The sequence below is a fragment of the Nerophis lumbriciformis genome, linkage group LG13 (assembly GCF_033978685.3).
Source record: "Nerophis lumbriciformis linkage group LG13, RoL_Nlum_v2.1, whole genome shotgun sequence".
Classification (NCBI taxonomy): domain Eukaryota; kingdom Metazoa; phylum Chordata; class Actinopteri; order Syngnathiformes; family Syngnathidae; genus Nerophis; species Nerophis lumbriciformis.
Window position 1 is genome coordinate 2394314 of NC_084560.2, and position 16402 is coordinate 2410715.

Sequence of the window (16402 nt, forward strand, 5' to 3'; positions counted from 1 at the left end):
ATCAGCACCTCAAAGTCCGAGTACATGGTTCTCGCCCGGAAAAAGGTGGAGTGCCATCTCCGGGTTGGGGAGGAGACCATGCCCCAAGTGGAGGAGTTCAAGTACTTCGGAGTCTTGTTCACGAGTGAGGTAAGAGTGGATCGTGAGATCGGCAGACGAATTGGTGCAGTGTCTTCAGTAATGCGGACGCTGTATCGATCCGTTGTGGTGAAGAAGGAGCTGAGTCGGAAGGCAAAGCTCTCAATTTACCAGTTAATCTACGTTCCCATCCTCACCTACGGTCATGAGCTTTGGGTTATGACCGAAAGGACAAGATCACAGGTACAAGCGGCCGAAATGAGATTCCTCCGCCGGGTGGCGGGGCTCTCCCTTAGAGATAGGGTGCTAAGCTCTGCCATCCGGGAGGAGCTCAAAGTAAAGCCGCTGCTCCTCCACATCGAGAGGAGCCAGATGAGGTGGTTTGGGCATCTGGTCAGGATGCCACCCAAACGCCTCCCTAGGGAGGTGTTTAGGGCACGTCCGACCGGTAGGAGTCCACGGGGAAGACCCAGGACATGTTGGGAAGACTATGTCTCCCGGCTGGCCCGAGAACGCCTCGGGATCCCCCGGGAAGAGCTGGAGGAAGTGGCTGGGGAGAGGAAAGTCTGGGCTTCCCTGCTTAGGCTGCTGCCCCCGCGACCCGACCTCGGATAAGCGGAAGAAGATGGATGGATGGATGGATGGATGGATGGCCTTGTATTGAGCAAATATTTATATGTGTTTTTGCAGGTATCGCATGGAGAGAGAAGGTAAGACATGCAGGCTGGTCATCATGGAATGCAGACCGGACGATGAATGTGAATACGCCTGTGGCGTGGAAGAGACGAAGACCAGAGCAAGACTGTTTGTTGAAGGTTTGTTATGTTTTGATATTTCAAAATATGTTTCAGCTGTGTTTTAAACTCTTCTCACGTATGCTTCTCCAACAGAGATCCCAGTGGAAATAATCCGACCGCCTCAGGACATTACTGAGCCTCCCGACTCAGACGTGATCTTTGAGGCGGAGTTAAACAAAGACAGGGTGGAGGTGAAGTGGATGAGAAACAACATGTTAATCGTGCAGGGAGACAAGTACCAAATGATCACCGAGGGTAAAGTCCACAGACTGCAGGTGTGTGAGATACGCCCTCGAGATCAGGGCGAGTACAGAATTGTGGCCAAGGACAAAGATGCTCGAGCGAAGTTGGAGCTAGCGGGTGAGTCTTATTGCGCTATAAATTTACTGCAGTCATCTATGCAGGAACATGAAAAATATGACACAAGATTTTCTGTTGCAGCTGCTCCCATCATTAAAACCACAGACCAGAACCTGGTAACAGACGCTGGCAAGCCATTTGTCATAACAGTTCCCTACAACTCTTACCCTCGTGCAGAAGCCGAGTGGTTTTTCAGTGGCATTAGTTTACCTCATCAGAACATAGACACTTCAGTTGACAAGACAATATACCGCCTTAAAAGCCCTAGCAAGGAGGACCGGGGCAGGTACAAGGTGGTCATTAGGAACAAGCATGGAGAGGGAGAGGCCTTCATTAATCTGGATGTGATTGGTGAGATCCAATTTTTACAAAGAGTCTCGTATGTGTTGGATTTGTATTATGATGATGATACTTGGCAGATGTCCCCGGACCGGTCAAGAACCTGATGGTGACCGACACTGCTGATGGTGAGGTCAGTTTGGCCTGGGAGGAACCAGAGAGTGATGGTGGAAGCAAAATCACGTCATATGTGGTAGAAAGACGTGATGTGAAGCGAAATACATGGACACTGGCAACACAGCGTGCCGATGCTCCTGAGTATTGTGTCAGTGGCCTTCAAAAAGACTCATGGTACCTGTTCAGAGTCTGTGCCACAAATCGTGTTGGGAGTGGGCCTTTTGTTGTCACAGAGGACGCGGTTCAAGCCAAGAATAAATTCGGTGAGCAAGCGTTATGAATGACACTCACAGTATGTACACGTATGTGACTTCAATACCAAAACGTAATTCTTTCATCAGATGTCCCAGATGCCCCGGAGAATGTGGCTGTCAGTGAGGTGAACAGATTTGGCGCCACCATTGTCTGGGAGCCCCCAAAGTTTGACGGTGGCGCAGAGATCACTGCCTATGTGATCGAACTCCGGGACAGGACTTCTGTGAAGTGGGAGCCGGCCATGGTCTGCGGTGCCAGCGATCGCCTGGCCAGTCTCAATGACGTGGTAGAGAACAAGGAGTACATCTTCAGAGTGCGGGCTGAGAACAAGGCTGGCCTCGGCAAACCAAGTGCTGCCACCAAACCCGTCAAGATCATGGATCCCATTGGTGGGTAACATTCAGTACCGATTGTCATCTCAACTGATGCCAGAAAATTACATTTCACTCAAACTTTTTCTGTTGCAGAGAGGCCGAGCCCACCACTCAACCTTAATTTCAATGACCAAACCAAGGAAGCTGTCACGCTCACCTGGGAGACACCTGCCAAAAATGGCGGCAGCATGATCACTGGCTACATCATTCAGAAATGTGAGGACGGCACAGACAAGTGGCTTCGCTGCAATGCCAGACTGTGCCCGGACCTCTCCTATAGGGTACAGTGCTCTTCGTGGACCCCTTGTTTTCTTGTTTTTATTTAGAATCTCAACAAGAACTATTCCTTCTTGTTCAGGTGTCTGCACTGAAAGCTGGTCATAAGTACCTTTATAGGGTTTGTGCTGAGAATGCCGCAGGCGTCTCTGATCCAGCCGAACAACTTGGCCCGCTGCTTGCTGATGATCCTCACGGTGCGTTAACTAGAACCAACTAGGTTCTGCTTCAGCTTGGATCGCTCAATAAAATCAATGTTGTGCTTGTCTCCTGGCAGTTGGTCCGACCTTTGATCTAAGTGCCTTTAGGAAGGGCTTGGAGGTCATTGTCCCTCAGCCTGTCACCATCAGAGTTCCCATCACTGGATACCCTACCCCCACCTCCAAATGGACCTTTGAAGAGAAGGAGTTGACATCAGCAGATGAGCGTGTCTCTATGGTTACAAAGCCCACATACACTGAGCTAACAGTTATGCCTAGTGTCCGGCCAGACAAAGGAATCTACACAATTGAGCTGGAAAACGATGTCTCATCCGTCTCTGGAGAGATCGAAGTCAACGTTATCGGTAATGATTCTTCGTCAGTGTGAAGCATGAATTTATGCTTGATTGCTCACGTGCACAAATGTTCCAGTCTTTAGTTTAGGTGTGCTTTTAACTTTTTGTTTGATTTTTCAGCATGCCCCAGTGCTCCTAAAGACTTCAGGGTGTCAGAGGTGTCCAGACACCACGTCCACATGATGTGGGAAGCTCCTGAGCATGATGGAGGAAGTCCCGTCACACACTACCAAATTGAGAAGAGAGAAGTTTCACGTAAGACATGGGCCAAGGTATACAAGTCTTTCATTTACATTTTTCATGATCAAAATTTGCAATATGCTTGGCCGACTGATTAATTTCAATGATTCATTTGTTTTAATTTTATGTGCCAGGTGGCTACAGGAGTCCTAGACCTGGAGCATACGGTGACCGACGTAATTGAAGGGAAGGACTACCTTTTCAGTGTCACGGCCTGCAATAAATGTGGACCAGGAGAGCCGGCTTATATTGATGAGCCCGTCAATGTATCCTCCCCAGCCAGTGAGTGCCGATTCTAAAATGTTAATCTACACATGAAGAAAGCATTATGATGCGCTTTATGTTCATGCATCCACAACTTTCTCCACACTAGCTGCACCCGATGCTCCTGAAAACCTGAAGTGGCGTGACAGGACCAGCAAAGGCATTTTCTTGTCCTGGGAACCTCCAAAGTATGATGGTGGTGCCCAAATCAAAGGTTACATCGTGGAGAAATGTCAACGGGGAAGCGACAAGTGGGAACCCTGCTCTGATACAGTCCCTGAGCCAAAGTGAGTCTTGGCCACCTTCCAGTGAACACTACTGATGTTTGTTATATTTTGTTGCGATGTGTGATGGGATCTTTGCACCACTAGGTTTCAGGTGACTGGTCTGATTGAGGGACAGTGGTATGCCTACAGAGTCAAAGCTGTCAACAAGCTCGGACCCAGTCGACCTTGCAGGGCTACTGATGAGATCCAGGCCGTTGATGCTAAAGGTGGGCCTGAAATAGATTTACATAACCTAGAGTCAACAAGAGGCTGTCTAACCATGGCTGTCAGTCAACAAACTAAATGATAATGTTGAATACTAGTGATTATAACTTTGTCAAAATGTCCAACAGAACCTCCAGAGATTCAGCTGGATGTGAAGCTGTTAGCTGGTTTGACTGCCAGAGCCGGCAGCAAAATTGAACTCCCAGCCGAGGTCAAAGGAAAGCCAGATCCCCGTGTTAAGTGGACCAAGGCCGACTTGGTCCTACGGACTAATGATCGGATCAGCATCGACACACAGCCAGGTTACTCCAAGGTGTCCATTGCCAACACAATCAGAAGCGACACGTCCACCTACATCATCGAAGCGGTCAACATCTGTGGACGTGCAACTGCTACCGTTGATGTCAACATTCTTGGTATGCCTTCTTCATGTCATAGACAGTCTGGCACATACTGTACGTGGTAGTTGTCAGCAGTCTATGCTTATTTCATGTGTGTCTTGTTGGTCCTGCTCAGATAAACCTGGTCCACCTGCCGCTTTGGACATCTCTGAAATCACCAGCGAGTCTTGCCTCCTGGCCTGGAACCCTCCAAGGGATGATGGTGGTTCACCTGTCACCAACTACATCGTCGAGAGTCGGGAGACTGACAAGCCTGACTGGACAAAGCTTTCAGCCACAGTGAAACACACCACATTCAAGGCTCGCAAGCTCACCCCTCTGAAGGAGTATGTCTTCAGGATCAGTGCTGAAAACCAATACGGTGTTGGAGAACCTTTGGAGCATGTGCCAATCATTGCAAAGTATCCATTTGGTGAGACTCAACTTTGTTTCTTGAGAATTAATGCTCATACGATTTTAGGAGTACAATCGTATGTCTATAAAACCTTCCAGAGTACAGCATGCTTGCCAAATCTCCCGGGGCAACCCTTCTCCCGAATTTCTCCCGATTTCCACCCGGACAACAATATTGGGGATGTGCCTTAAGGGCACTGCCTTTAGCGTCCTCTCTCATCTGAAAAGGAGACTATTATATATGTCTCCGTTATCCATAGGTTTATCTATAACGTATTGCGTTTTGGAGGGATTCAAAAAGTGCCATACAACGAAGACAGCAAATTCCTCCCTAAAATACTGAAGCAGACCTTGATGGTAAACAAGTCTTGGGTGACGAGCGATCAAGCTGGGTATCAAGCTTAGAGCAGGGGTGTCCAAACAACAGCCCGCGGGCCAAGTGCGGCTTTAAAATGCATCTTAAATGCGCGGCTGTCTCTGAATGCTACATATTTGCTGCCATCTTGTGGAAAACGTGAGTAAAACAGATCAATGACCCTTAAAAGTACTGTGAAATAATAGCAGAACATTTACTTATATGACACAATCCAAACAACCTTCCCTAGTCATAGTGCAAAAAAAAAAGCAACACATGGTCACACAACACAATCTGCTCACTGAACATTGTGAATATTACAAAAAATGTCCCAAACTCTGTATAAAAATATAAAAAATAACACCCATTTAAATCCATTAGAGTGCACCATGAGAAAACTGTAAAACACTTTCTCCACACTCATCCATGTTTTTAGCTGCTTGATGTTTCTGATTGATTACAAAACTTTAAGAAGGTCGTCACGGAAGTAAACATGGATGGAGTCAAACTTTCACACTCTTAATATCCTAATTATATTACCGTATTTCTCGGACTATAAGGCGCACTTAAAATCTTTTCATTTTCTCAAAACTCGACACTGCTCCTTACAACCCGGCGCGCCTAATGTTCGGAATGATTTTGGTTGTGCTTACCGACCTCGAAACTATTTTATTTGGTACATGGTGTAAACGATAAGTGTGACCAGTAGATGGCAGTCGCACATAAGAGATATGTGTAGACTGCAATATGATGGCAGTCGCACATAGGAGATATGTGTAGACTGCAATATGATGGCAGCCACACATAAGAGATGCGTGTGGACTGCAATATGATGGCAGTCACACATAAGAGATACGTGTAGACTGCAGTATGATGGCAGTCACACATAAGAGATACGTGTAGACTGCAGTATGACTCAAGTAGACAACACCAACATGTTCCATTGAAAATATAGAACATTACACACGGCGCTCAAAAATCTATCAAAATGTTTTAGTAGGACTTTGGTAAGCTATGAAGCCACACCGCTTGATGGATTGTACCGTGCTTCAACATAGGAGTATTATTATGGTGTGTGTATAAGGTAAGACATATCTGGCATTTTGTTTCACAATATTATGTAAAAGCAACTTTTCTTACCTTCTGGTACCTGCTGATCTGTATTTGGGATCTGCATAAGTCCTGAAAAAATGTGCGCATTCGCCTTTGTAGTCCTTGCTGACACCGTAGTCGATTAGCTTCTTCTTTTTCTCTATCTTCTTGTTATGTGACATTCATCCTCCGCTGTTGCCATTTCTAATATAAAGTAGTGTAAAGTTCTTACTTATATCTGTCAGTAAACTCGCCATGAAAGCACTAAAACATACCGGTGTAGTGACTTTACATTATTCACCCAAGGAACTTTAGTTATTAGAGAGTTCCGGTCGGACGTTTTTTCACGGGACACGTTTCGGGCGTTGTTGTTGCACTAGTGAGCCACGGATGAGGAGATGCTGCTTGGATCCGGGTCCTAAGACCTCATGTCAAGACACCAAAGCCCTATCTGCTGGTGGTTAGCACCCTGCCTGCTATCTTCTGCCATCAGTGAGTGAATACCATGTATCATGTAAAGTGCTGTGGGTATCACTCATACTTGCCAACCCTCCCGGATTTTCCGGGAGACTCCCGAAATTCAGCGCATCGCCCGAAAACCTCCCGGGACAAATTTTCTCCCGAAAATCTCCCGAAATTCAGGCGGACCTGAGTGAGCCTGTTTTCACGTCCGCTTTCCCACAATATAAACAGCATGCCTGCCCAATCACGTTATAACTGTAGAATGATGGAGGGCGAGTTCTTGGTTTCTTATGTGGGTTTATTGTTAGGCAGTTTCATTAACGTCCTCCCAGCGCGGAAACAACACACAACAACAGCAGTCACGTTTTTGTCTACTGTAAAGCAGTTCGTCTGCCGTAAACAGCAATGTTGTGACACTCTTAAACAGGACAATACTGCCATCTACTGTACATGCATATGTGACAATAACATCTAGGGCTTTTAGAGAGTGCAGTGCACAACTGCGCACACAACAAGGAGACGAAGCAGGATGCATCATCAGAGAGGGTGTTCAGCATGGTTAGAAAAATAGTGACAGAGAATGGAACAAGGATGGACAATTCAACCCTTAACTCAACAATGAGTAGATGAGTGTTATGTGTGTGTATGTGTGTAAATAAATGAACACTGAAATTCAAGTATTTCTCTTATTTATACATACATATATATATATATATATATATATATATATATATATATATATATAGCTAGAATTCACTGAAAGTCAAGTATTTATTTTATATATATATATATATATATATATATATATATATATATATATATATATATATATATATATATATATATATGAAATACTTGACTTGGTGAATTCTAGCTGTAAATATACTCCTCCCCTCTTAACCACGCCCCCGCCCCACCCCCGAACACGCCCCCCCCCCCACCTCCCGAAATCGGAGGTCTCAAGGTTGGCAAGTATGGTATCACTCCAAGTGTAGTAAATGATTATTATTACCTTTTACCCACTGGAAGTCGCTGTTGGATTAAGTACGGTCATATTTAGTATGCAAAAATGCAAGAAAAATCAACTTGAATGGTGCTAGGAAAAGTAACTTTCTATCTTCATTTTCTTTCCTGGTGAAAAGTCCCCCCAAAGACCTTTGAGCTCTGTGTGTCTCCTTTCTAGACCAGCCAGGCGCCCCCAGCAGAGTCACCCCGTCTGACATCGCCAAGGACGCCGTGACCCTGAACTGGTTTGAACCAGACGAGGACGGCGGAAGTCCCATCACGGGTTATTGGGTGGAAAAGTACGACCCAGACACCGATAAGTGGGTCAGGTGCAACAAGTTGCCCATCAAAGACACAACGTTCAGGTGAGCTGTCGTCCATTTGACCTGAGTCCAGGTCACAGGGGCCAAGGTCTATGTAGGCAGACCCGCATGTCGGGTTTATAGTTTGGTGCAAGGCCAGAAGCCTGCTGACCTTACTTTGGTTTAGGGTTGTCCCCATGTATGTCCATACTTTTCTAAACAAAGGGGACCACAAAAAATGTCATTATTGTCTTTATTGTAACAAAACATTTTAGTGTACATGAAACATATGTTTATTATTGTCATTTAGTCCTTAAATAAAATAGTGATCATACTAGACAACTTGTCTTTTAGTAGTAAGTAAACAAACAAAGACTCCTAATTAGTCTATGCAGTAACATATTGTGTCATTTATACACCTATTATTTTGTACACATTATGAGGGACAAACTGTAAAAAATGGATTATTAATCTACTTGTTCATTTACTGTTAATATCTGCTTATTTTCACTTCTGTTAAAATGTAATAATCACTTATTCTTCTCTTCTTTGATACTTGACATTAGTTTTGGATGATACCACACATTTAGGTATCGATGCGATACCAAGTAGGTACAGGATCATACAATAAAATATAATACCTAATAAACCAATAATAATATGGTTAAAAAATACTGATGTAAAGGGTAGGTGTCGCGCTGTTTTCTCTTTTAACATGTTCTATCTACACTTCTGTTAAAATGTAATAATCACTTATTCTTCTCTTCTTTGATACTTGACATTAGTTTTGGATGATACCACACATTTAGGTATCGATGCGATACCAAGTAGTTGCAGAATCTAATCAACCAAAAATTTCACAACCTCTCTGTGGACCCCTGGGGTACTTTTACAAGTATTGCTACAACTACTGGTTCAACCGAAGTATACCGGTACTAGTATAGTATCACGGTACTAATGAATCAAAAATGGTACTATACTCTGTTTGAAAAGTACCGGTTCGAGGGCATGACGGCGCGTCGTCACATCATGACATTGCTAGTTTTAGGAGCAGAGGAGCATGTTGGGCAGTGGATCATACAATAAAATATAATACCTAATAAACCAATAATAATATGGTTAAAAAATACTGATGTAAAGGGTAGGTGTCGCGCTGTTTTCTGTTTTATCATGTTCTATCTACACTTCTGTTAAAATGTAATAATCACTTATTCTTCTCTTCTTTGATACTTGACATTAGTTTTGGATGATACCACACATTTAGGTATCGATGCGATACCAAGTAGGTACAGGATCATACAATAAAATATAATACCTAATAAACCAATAATAATATGGTTAAAAAATACTGATGTAAAGGGTAGGTGTCGCGCTGTTTTCTCTTTTAACATGTTCTATCTACACTTCTGTTAAAATGTAATAATCACTTATTCTTCTCTTCTTTGATACCACACATTAGTTTTGGATGATACCACACATTTAGGTATCGATGCGATACCAAGTAGTTACAGGATCATACATTGGTCATATTCAAAGTCCTCATGTGTCCAGGGACGTATTTACTGACTTTATAAACATAATATACATTTTTTAAAAAGGAAAAAACGATTTTGTGATGATAAAAAACATCGATGTAATCATAGTAGTATCGACTTGATATGCTCCTGTACTTGGTATCATTACAGTGGATGTCAGGTGTAGATCCACACATGGCATTTGTTTACATTGTGATGCCGGTGAGCTGTGTAGTGAAGCATGTTTAGCTATTCCTCCTCCTCCAGTGATAATGGGAGACCAGGATTAGTGATTTAGAAGTAGCTAAAACACTGAGGATGGACGTTAGCCGCTACCTAGCTAGCCATGTCTTAAAGCAGCTCTTCCTGAGGGTGTTTCAGTTTTATAACTTCACCTTTACTTTTTACACTAAAATGCGTCCATTTTCCCTTTTCTGTCTACACACTGTGTCTGCTTGTAAGTACTCTGTGTGTGTGCACTGCCGAACATGCTCCTCTGCTCCTAAAATCAGCTATGTCATGATGTGACGACGCGCCGTCATGCCCTCGAACCGGTACTTTTCAAACAGAGTATAGTACCATTTTTGATTCATTAGTACCGTGATACTATACTAGTACCGGTATACTTCGGTTGAACCAGTAGTTGTAGCAATACTTGTAAAAGTACCCCAGGGGTCCACAGAGAGGTTGTGAAATTTTTGGTTGATTAGATTTTTTTAAAATTATTCTTTTCATATTCCTCCTGTAATTTTTCTATGAATTGAAATGTCTTAAAATATAAATTGATCCAACACACTGCAGTGATGTGACCACCCTACTCACTTAAAATGCAAACATGAATCATTATATTGTTATATTCATGTTAGCATTAAAGTCAACTAGCAATTAGCGCTCTAATTACCAGCATGCAATTAGCGCTCGAATTGCAAGCAAGTAGTTAGCTGCCAGCTAACCATTAGGGCGCTAGCTGTCAGCTAACAATTAGCGGGATGGTTGAGTAGCAATTAGAGTAACAGTTGCAGATAGTAATTACCAGAGGTGGGACCAAGTCATTGTTTTGCAAGTCACAAGTAAGTCTCAAGTCTTTGCCCTCAAGTCCGAGTCAAGTCCCGAGTCAAGACAGGCAAGCCCCGAGTCAAGTCCAAAGTCAAGACTGGAAAGTCTCAAGTCAAGTCCTAAGTCCTGCATTTTGAGTTTCGAGTCCTTTCAAGTCCTTTTAACCACAGACTAATATATTAACACAGATTGTGTATGCTTTTCAAACGCTGTATTTATTTATTAAAACAAGTGCATTTTAAATTGCAGGAAAGAAAATTGTGCTGACATTGCACTTTATAATAGCACTATTAACCAGTCATTCTAAACATTAACTCATTCCTTTACAGAACAAACACATTGAAAAATAAAGTGCAAATGTACTTATTTGTACAAAAGTGTTAACATTGAAAAAACATGACATATACGTGAACATAACAAAAAAGTTGTACTTTTTATATGTCAGGGCCCTATGCTGCATTGCATTTGCAAAAGACCAAATTAGCCAAGAGTCTGTCAGTCATTTGTGCACGATGGGGGCGTAGTATGATGCCACCATGGCTGAAAACTCGCTCCACTGGAGCACTGGAGGCAGGCACTGCCAAGACTCTCATGGCCACTCGGAACAGTGAAGGAAGAGTCTTCATGTTCAATGCCCAGAACAAAAGGGGGGAGAGAGTTGTTTTGGGTTGGTGCACTACTTGTAAGTGTATCTTGTGTTTTTTATGTTGATTTAATTAAAAAAAGAAAGAAAAAAAAAATATTTCTTGTGCGGCCCGATACCAATCGATCCACGGACCAGTACCGGGCCGCGGCCCGGTGGTTGGGGACCACTGAGGTAAACAACCAACAGTATGTCAGAAAGCTAGCTAAAACGGTACACATATTCATAATATAGTATACATTTTAACTGACCTTTATTTGACTATTTTTGTCTTTTTTTAGGTGGCTAAAATACGCGGTGCTGCTGACCGCCGTCTAACGTTACGTGTGATATATTGACTAACGTAACCCTGCTTAAAAAAAAATCACTGAACAAAAAGTATGAATAAGGTAGTGAACTGCAACAGATTCCCGTGTTTGCAATAACGTTATAACGTTAGCAGTGAGTTTACAGCCTCACTGATTTAACTACACAGCAAATAAAAGTCACGTTACTTAGCCAATAAACGTTATCTTACATTCAAAACTTATCGTTCTTTGTGCAACTTCAAATGCCGGACGAAGTTGGAAGTTGTTGCCTCTCCATCAGTCATTTTCGAACCGCATGTGTTGCATACTGCAAACCGTTTTGTGTTGACCACCTCGTAATTTTTATACCCAAACAAAATGATTTTAGGTATCATTTTTTGTTCACTGGCGTGTGGTTTGGACATGTCTTCTTCGTTGGTTGTCCTGCAATTTGATTGGATGAATGCTGTGTGATGAAAACAAAGCAGATCTAATTTGATTGGCTGTTGTACTGAGAGCACACCAGCTGACACACGCAACGCTGATAGACAAGTACACAATGAAAAATACGGAGCGCTCCCGAATAACTTTTTCATCTTTGGGTTTTGGGGAAAGTAGCAAGTCATGTCAAGTCATGTCAATTCAAAAGGCTCAAGTCCAAGTGAAGTCACAAGTCATTGATGTTAAAGTCTAAGTCGAGTTGCAAGTCTTTTTACATTTTGTCAAGTCGAGTCTAAAGTCATCAAATTCATGACTCGAGTCTGACTCGAGTCCAAGTCATGTGACTCGAGTCCACACCTCTGGTAATTAACTTAATAGTTGCCAGCTAGCGATGAGTGCGCTAGTTGTCAGCTAGCGATTATCGTACAAGTGTCTAGTTAGCGATTAGCGTGTTGATTCACAGGTCAAGGTTTTGTTTTTTTTCGTAAGAAGGCTGGATTGCGAGTTTCAGGTGGGGAGCAAAGTTATTTAGTAGAATCTTGATTCAGGTGGGAGAGTTAAGTGTAATTTCAGGTCAAAGCCAGGTTAGGTTCAACTCTGCTCTTTTTTGACAACAGAGTGAAAGGGCTAACCACTAAAAAGAAGTACCGGTTCAGGGTTCTGGCTGAGAATTTGGCTGGAACTGGAAAACCCAGCTCAGAAACTGACCCAGTTCTCATCAAAGACCCCATCGGTGAGCTAGAAAAACTTCCAACCGTGCAAATTCCCAAAAAAATCAGGAGTGAAATGAATCGCAACTCAACACTTTTGCTCAGATCCTCCATGGGCTCCTGGCAAGCCTGTAATCCGTGACGTGGGCAAGACCTCTGCCGTGCTGGCCTGGACCAGACCCGAGCATGATGGCGGCGCTAAGATCGAAGGCTATATCATCGAGTTCCAGAAAAGCGGAAGTGATGAGTGGATCCAAATTGCCGAGAACGTCCCCCAGACTGAACATAAGCTCCAGGGCTTGGTGGAGAAGCAGGAATACCGTTTCCGGATCAAGGCTGTCAACAAAGTTGGCGTGAGTGAGCCCAGTGAGCCCTGTGACGCCGTGGTCTGCAAGGAGAGGCTCTGTAAGTCATGCACTGTTTTATTTGCCTCTGATGGTTCTAATCTACACTTTAAACACTAGCTTGTGGTCTAGAATTTACACAGTTTAAATAATACATCTTGAAGACAAAAATCACCGCTATTTTACTTTTCCGATACGGTCGAGTTTTGTCGGACTTTAGTGGCTAATCTTTGTGCTGGCCCACATTGACAAGTCCATAGTGGATCTAACATAATAGTGAGAGTCCAGTCCATAATGGATCTAACATAATAGTGTGAGAGTTCAGTCCATAGTGGATCTAACATAATAGTGTGAGAGTCCAGTCCATAGTGGATTTAACATAATAGTGTGAGAGTCCAGTCCATAGTGGATTTAACATAATAGTGAGAGTCCAGTCCATAGTGGATCTAACATAATAGTGAGAGTCCAGTCCATAGTGGATCTAACATAATAGTGTGAGAGTCCAGTCCATAGTGGATCTAGCATAATATTGTGAGAGTCCAGTCCATAGTGGATCTAACATAATAGTGGGAGTCCAGTCCATAGTTGATCTAACATAATAGTGAGAGTCCAGTCCATAATGGATCTAACATAATATTGTGAGAGTTCAGTCCATAATGGATCTAACATACTATTGTGAGAGTCCAGTCCATAGTGGATCTAACATAATAGTGAGAGTCCAGTCCTTAATGGATCTAACATAATATTGTGAGAGTTCAGTCCATAGTGGATCTAACATAATATTGTGAGAGTCCAGTCCATAGTGGATCTAACATAATAGTGTGAGATTCCAGTCCATAGTGGATCTAACATAATAGTGAGAGTCCAGTCCATAGTGGATCTAACATAATAGTGTGAGAGTTCAGTCCATAGTGGATCTAACATAATATTGTGAGAGTCCAGTCCATAGTGGATCTAACATAATAGTGTGAGAGTTCAGTCCATAGTGGATCTAACATAATATTGTGAGAGTTCAGTCCATAATGGATCTAACATACTATTGTGAGAGTCCAGTCCATAGTGGATCTAACATAATAGTGAGAGTCCAGTCCTTAATGGATCTAACATAATATTGTGAGAGTTCAGTCCATAGTGGATCTAACATAATATTGTGAGAGTCCAGTCCATAGTGGATCTAACATAATAGTGTGAGAGTCCAGTCCATAGTGGATCTAACATAATAGTGAGAGTCCAGTCCATAGTGGCTCTAACATAATATTGTGAGAGTCCAGTCCATAGTGGATCTAACATAATATTGTGAGAGTCCAGTCCATAGTGGATCTAACATAATAGTGAGAGTCCAGTTCATAGTGGATCTAACATAATAGTGTGAGAGTCCAGTCCATAGTGGATCTAACATAATAGTGAGAGTTCAGTCCATAGTGGGGCCAGCAGGGGGTCATCTTGAGTGGAGACAGGTCAGCAGTGCAGAGACGTCCCCAACTGATGCACAGATGAGTGGTCCACCCTGGGTCCCGACTTTGGACAGCTAGCACGTCATCCGTGGTCACCGAATCTGCTTGCATTGTTTCATCTTCTGTGACAAACTCAAACCCTAACTCTAGGTCAAAAATGATTTTCAAAGTAAAAAATGATTTTGTGCCTTGATTTTCAAGGTAAAAACTGATTTTCAAGGCAAAAAATTGTTTTCAAGGTAAAAACTGATTTTCAATGGAAAAAATATTTATCAAGGCAAATACTGATTTTCAAGGTAAAAACTGATTTTCAAGGTAAAAAATGTATCTGCCATTCATACTCAAACGCCATTCTCGACTCTTTCGTGCTCCCTGGTGACCAGATCCACCATCTGCGCCTCAGTGGCTGGAAGTAGCCAACATCACCAAGATCAACGCTGACCTCAAATGGCAGGTTCCCAGCAGTGACGGAGGCTCGCCCATCACCAACTACGTGGTGGAGAAGAGGGACGTGCGACGGAAGACCTGGCAGACCGTCGACACAACGGTCAAGGAGCCCAAGTACACGGTGAGCCCTCTTAACGAAGGCTCGCTGTACGTGTTCCGCGTGGCTGCAGAAAATGCCGCCGGGATGGGCGAGTACTGCGAACTGGAGGACGCTGTGCTTGCCAAGGACACTTTTAGTAAGTTCTTTCAAATCTGAAATGTTTGAGCTGTCATACCGCAGTCAGTACGTCACAAATGGTAACCTCAAAAGGCGCGATATGAATCCAAGTTGTTTTTAATTCTCTGTAGCTACTCCTGGACCTCCTTATGCTCTGACCGTGGTGGGGGTCACCAAGAGACACGTGGAGCTGAAATGGGAAGCTCCAAAGAGCAATGGTGGAAGACCCATCACCAAGTAAGACTGTGGGCCTCCTCTGTGCAGTGTTGCAGACGGCTTGTTGCATTCGGTGAAAGACGTTGTCTCTGTGACGATATAAAATGTATCCTCCTCAGGTACGTGATAGAGAAGAAGGAGAAACTGGGAACTCGTTGGCTGAAGTGCTGTAAGACTCCAGACAGGCAGACACAGTTCAAGGTGACTGACGTGGACGAGGGCTCAGAGGTGCAGTTCCAAGTACGGGCGGAGAATGAGGCGGGAGTGGGAGAGCCAAGTGAACCCACCGAAGTCCTTACCATCGAGGATCCAATCAGTAAGTCACAATTTTAGTGTGTATATGTACAAAACCCGAAATCAGTGAAGTTGTCACGTTGTGTAAATGGTAAATAAAAAGAGAATACAACAAATCAATTTCAACTGATATTCAATTGAATAGACTGCAAAGACAAGATATGTAACGTTGGAACTGGTCAACTTTGTTGTTTTTTGCAAATATTAGCTCATTTGGAATTTGATGCCTGCAACATGTTTCAAAAAAGCTGGCACAAGTGGCAGAAAAGAGTGAGAAAGTTGAGGGATGCTCATCAAAGACTTATTTGGAACGTCCCACAGGTGAACAGGCTAATTGGGAACAGGTGGGTGCCATGATTGGGTATAAAAGCAGCTTCCATGAAATGCTCAGTCGTTCACAAACAAGGACGGGGCGAGGGTCACCACTTTGTCAACAAATGCCTGAGCAAATTGTTTCAGAACAACATTTCTCAACCAGCTACTGCAAGGAATTTAGGGATTTCACCATCCACGCTCCGTAATATCATCAAAAGGTTCAGAGAATCTGGAGAAATCACTGCACGTAAGCGGCAATGCCCGTGACCATGGATCCCTCAGGTGGTACTGCATCAAAAAGCGACAT

General features: G+C 43.3%; 1 protein-coding gene across 1 annotated transcript in view; it reads left to right on the plus strand.

Moving 5' to 3' along the window:
* The window catches only part of LOC133614011 (titin-like), a 254475-nt gene that overhangs the window by 138451 nt on the left and 99622 nt on the right, over positions 1–16402 (plus strand). The window contains 20 exon segments of the mRNA XM_072914563.1: positions 769–893; positions 969–1235; positions 1317–1586; positions 1655–1954; positions 2033–2335; positions 2414–2601; positions 2679–2793; positions 2874–3161; positions 3273–3424; positions 3527–3674; positions 3766–3943; positions 4028–4149; positions 4276–4563; positions 4664–4960; positions 8034–8220; positions 12716–12831; positions 12914–13213; positions 14990–15289; positions 15402–15507; positions 15606–15802. Coding sequence (XP_072770664.1) covers positions 769–893; positions 969–1235; positions 1317–1586; positions 1655–1954; positions 2033–2335; positions 2414–2601; positions 2679–2793; positions 2874–3161; positions 3273–3424; positions 3527–3674; positions 3766–3943; positions 4028–4149; positions 4276–4563; positions 4664–4960; positions 8034–8220; positions 12716–12831; positions 12914–13213; positions 14990–15289; positions 15402–15507; positions 15606–15802 — 4247 coding nt within the window.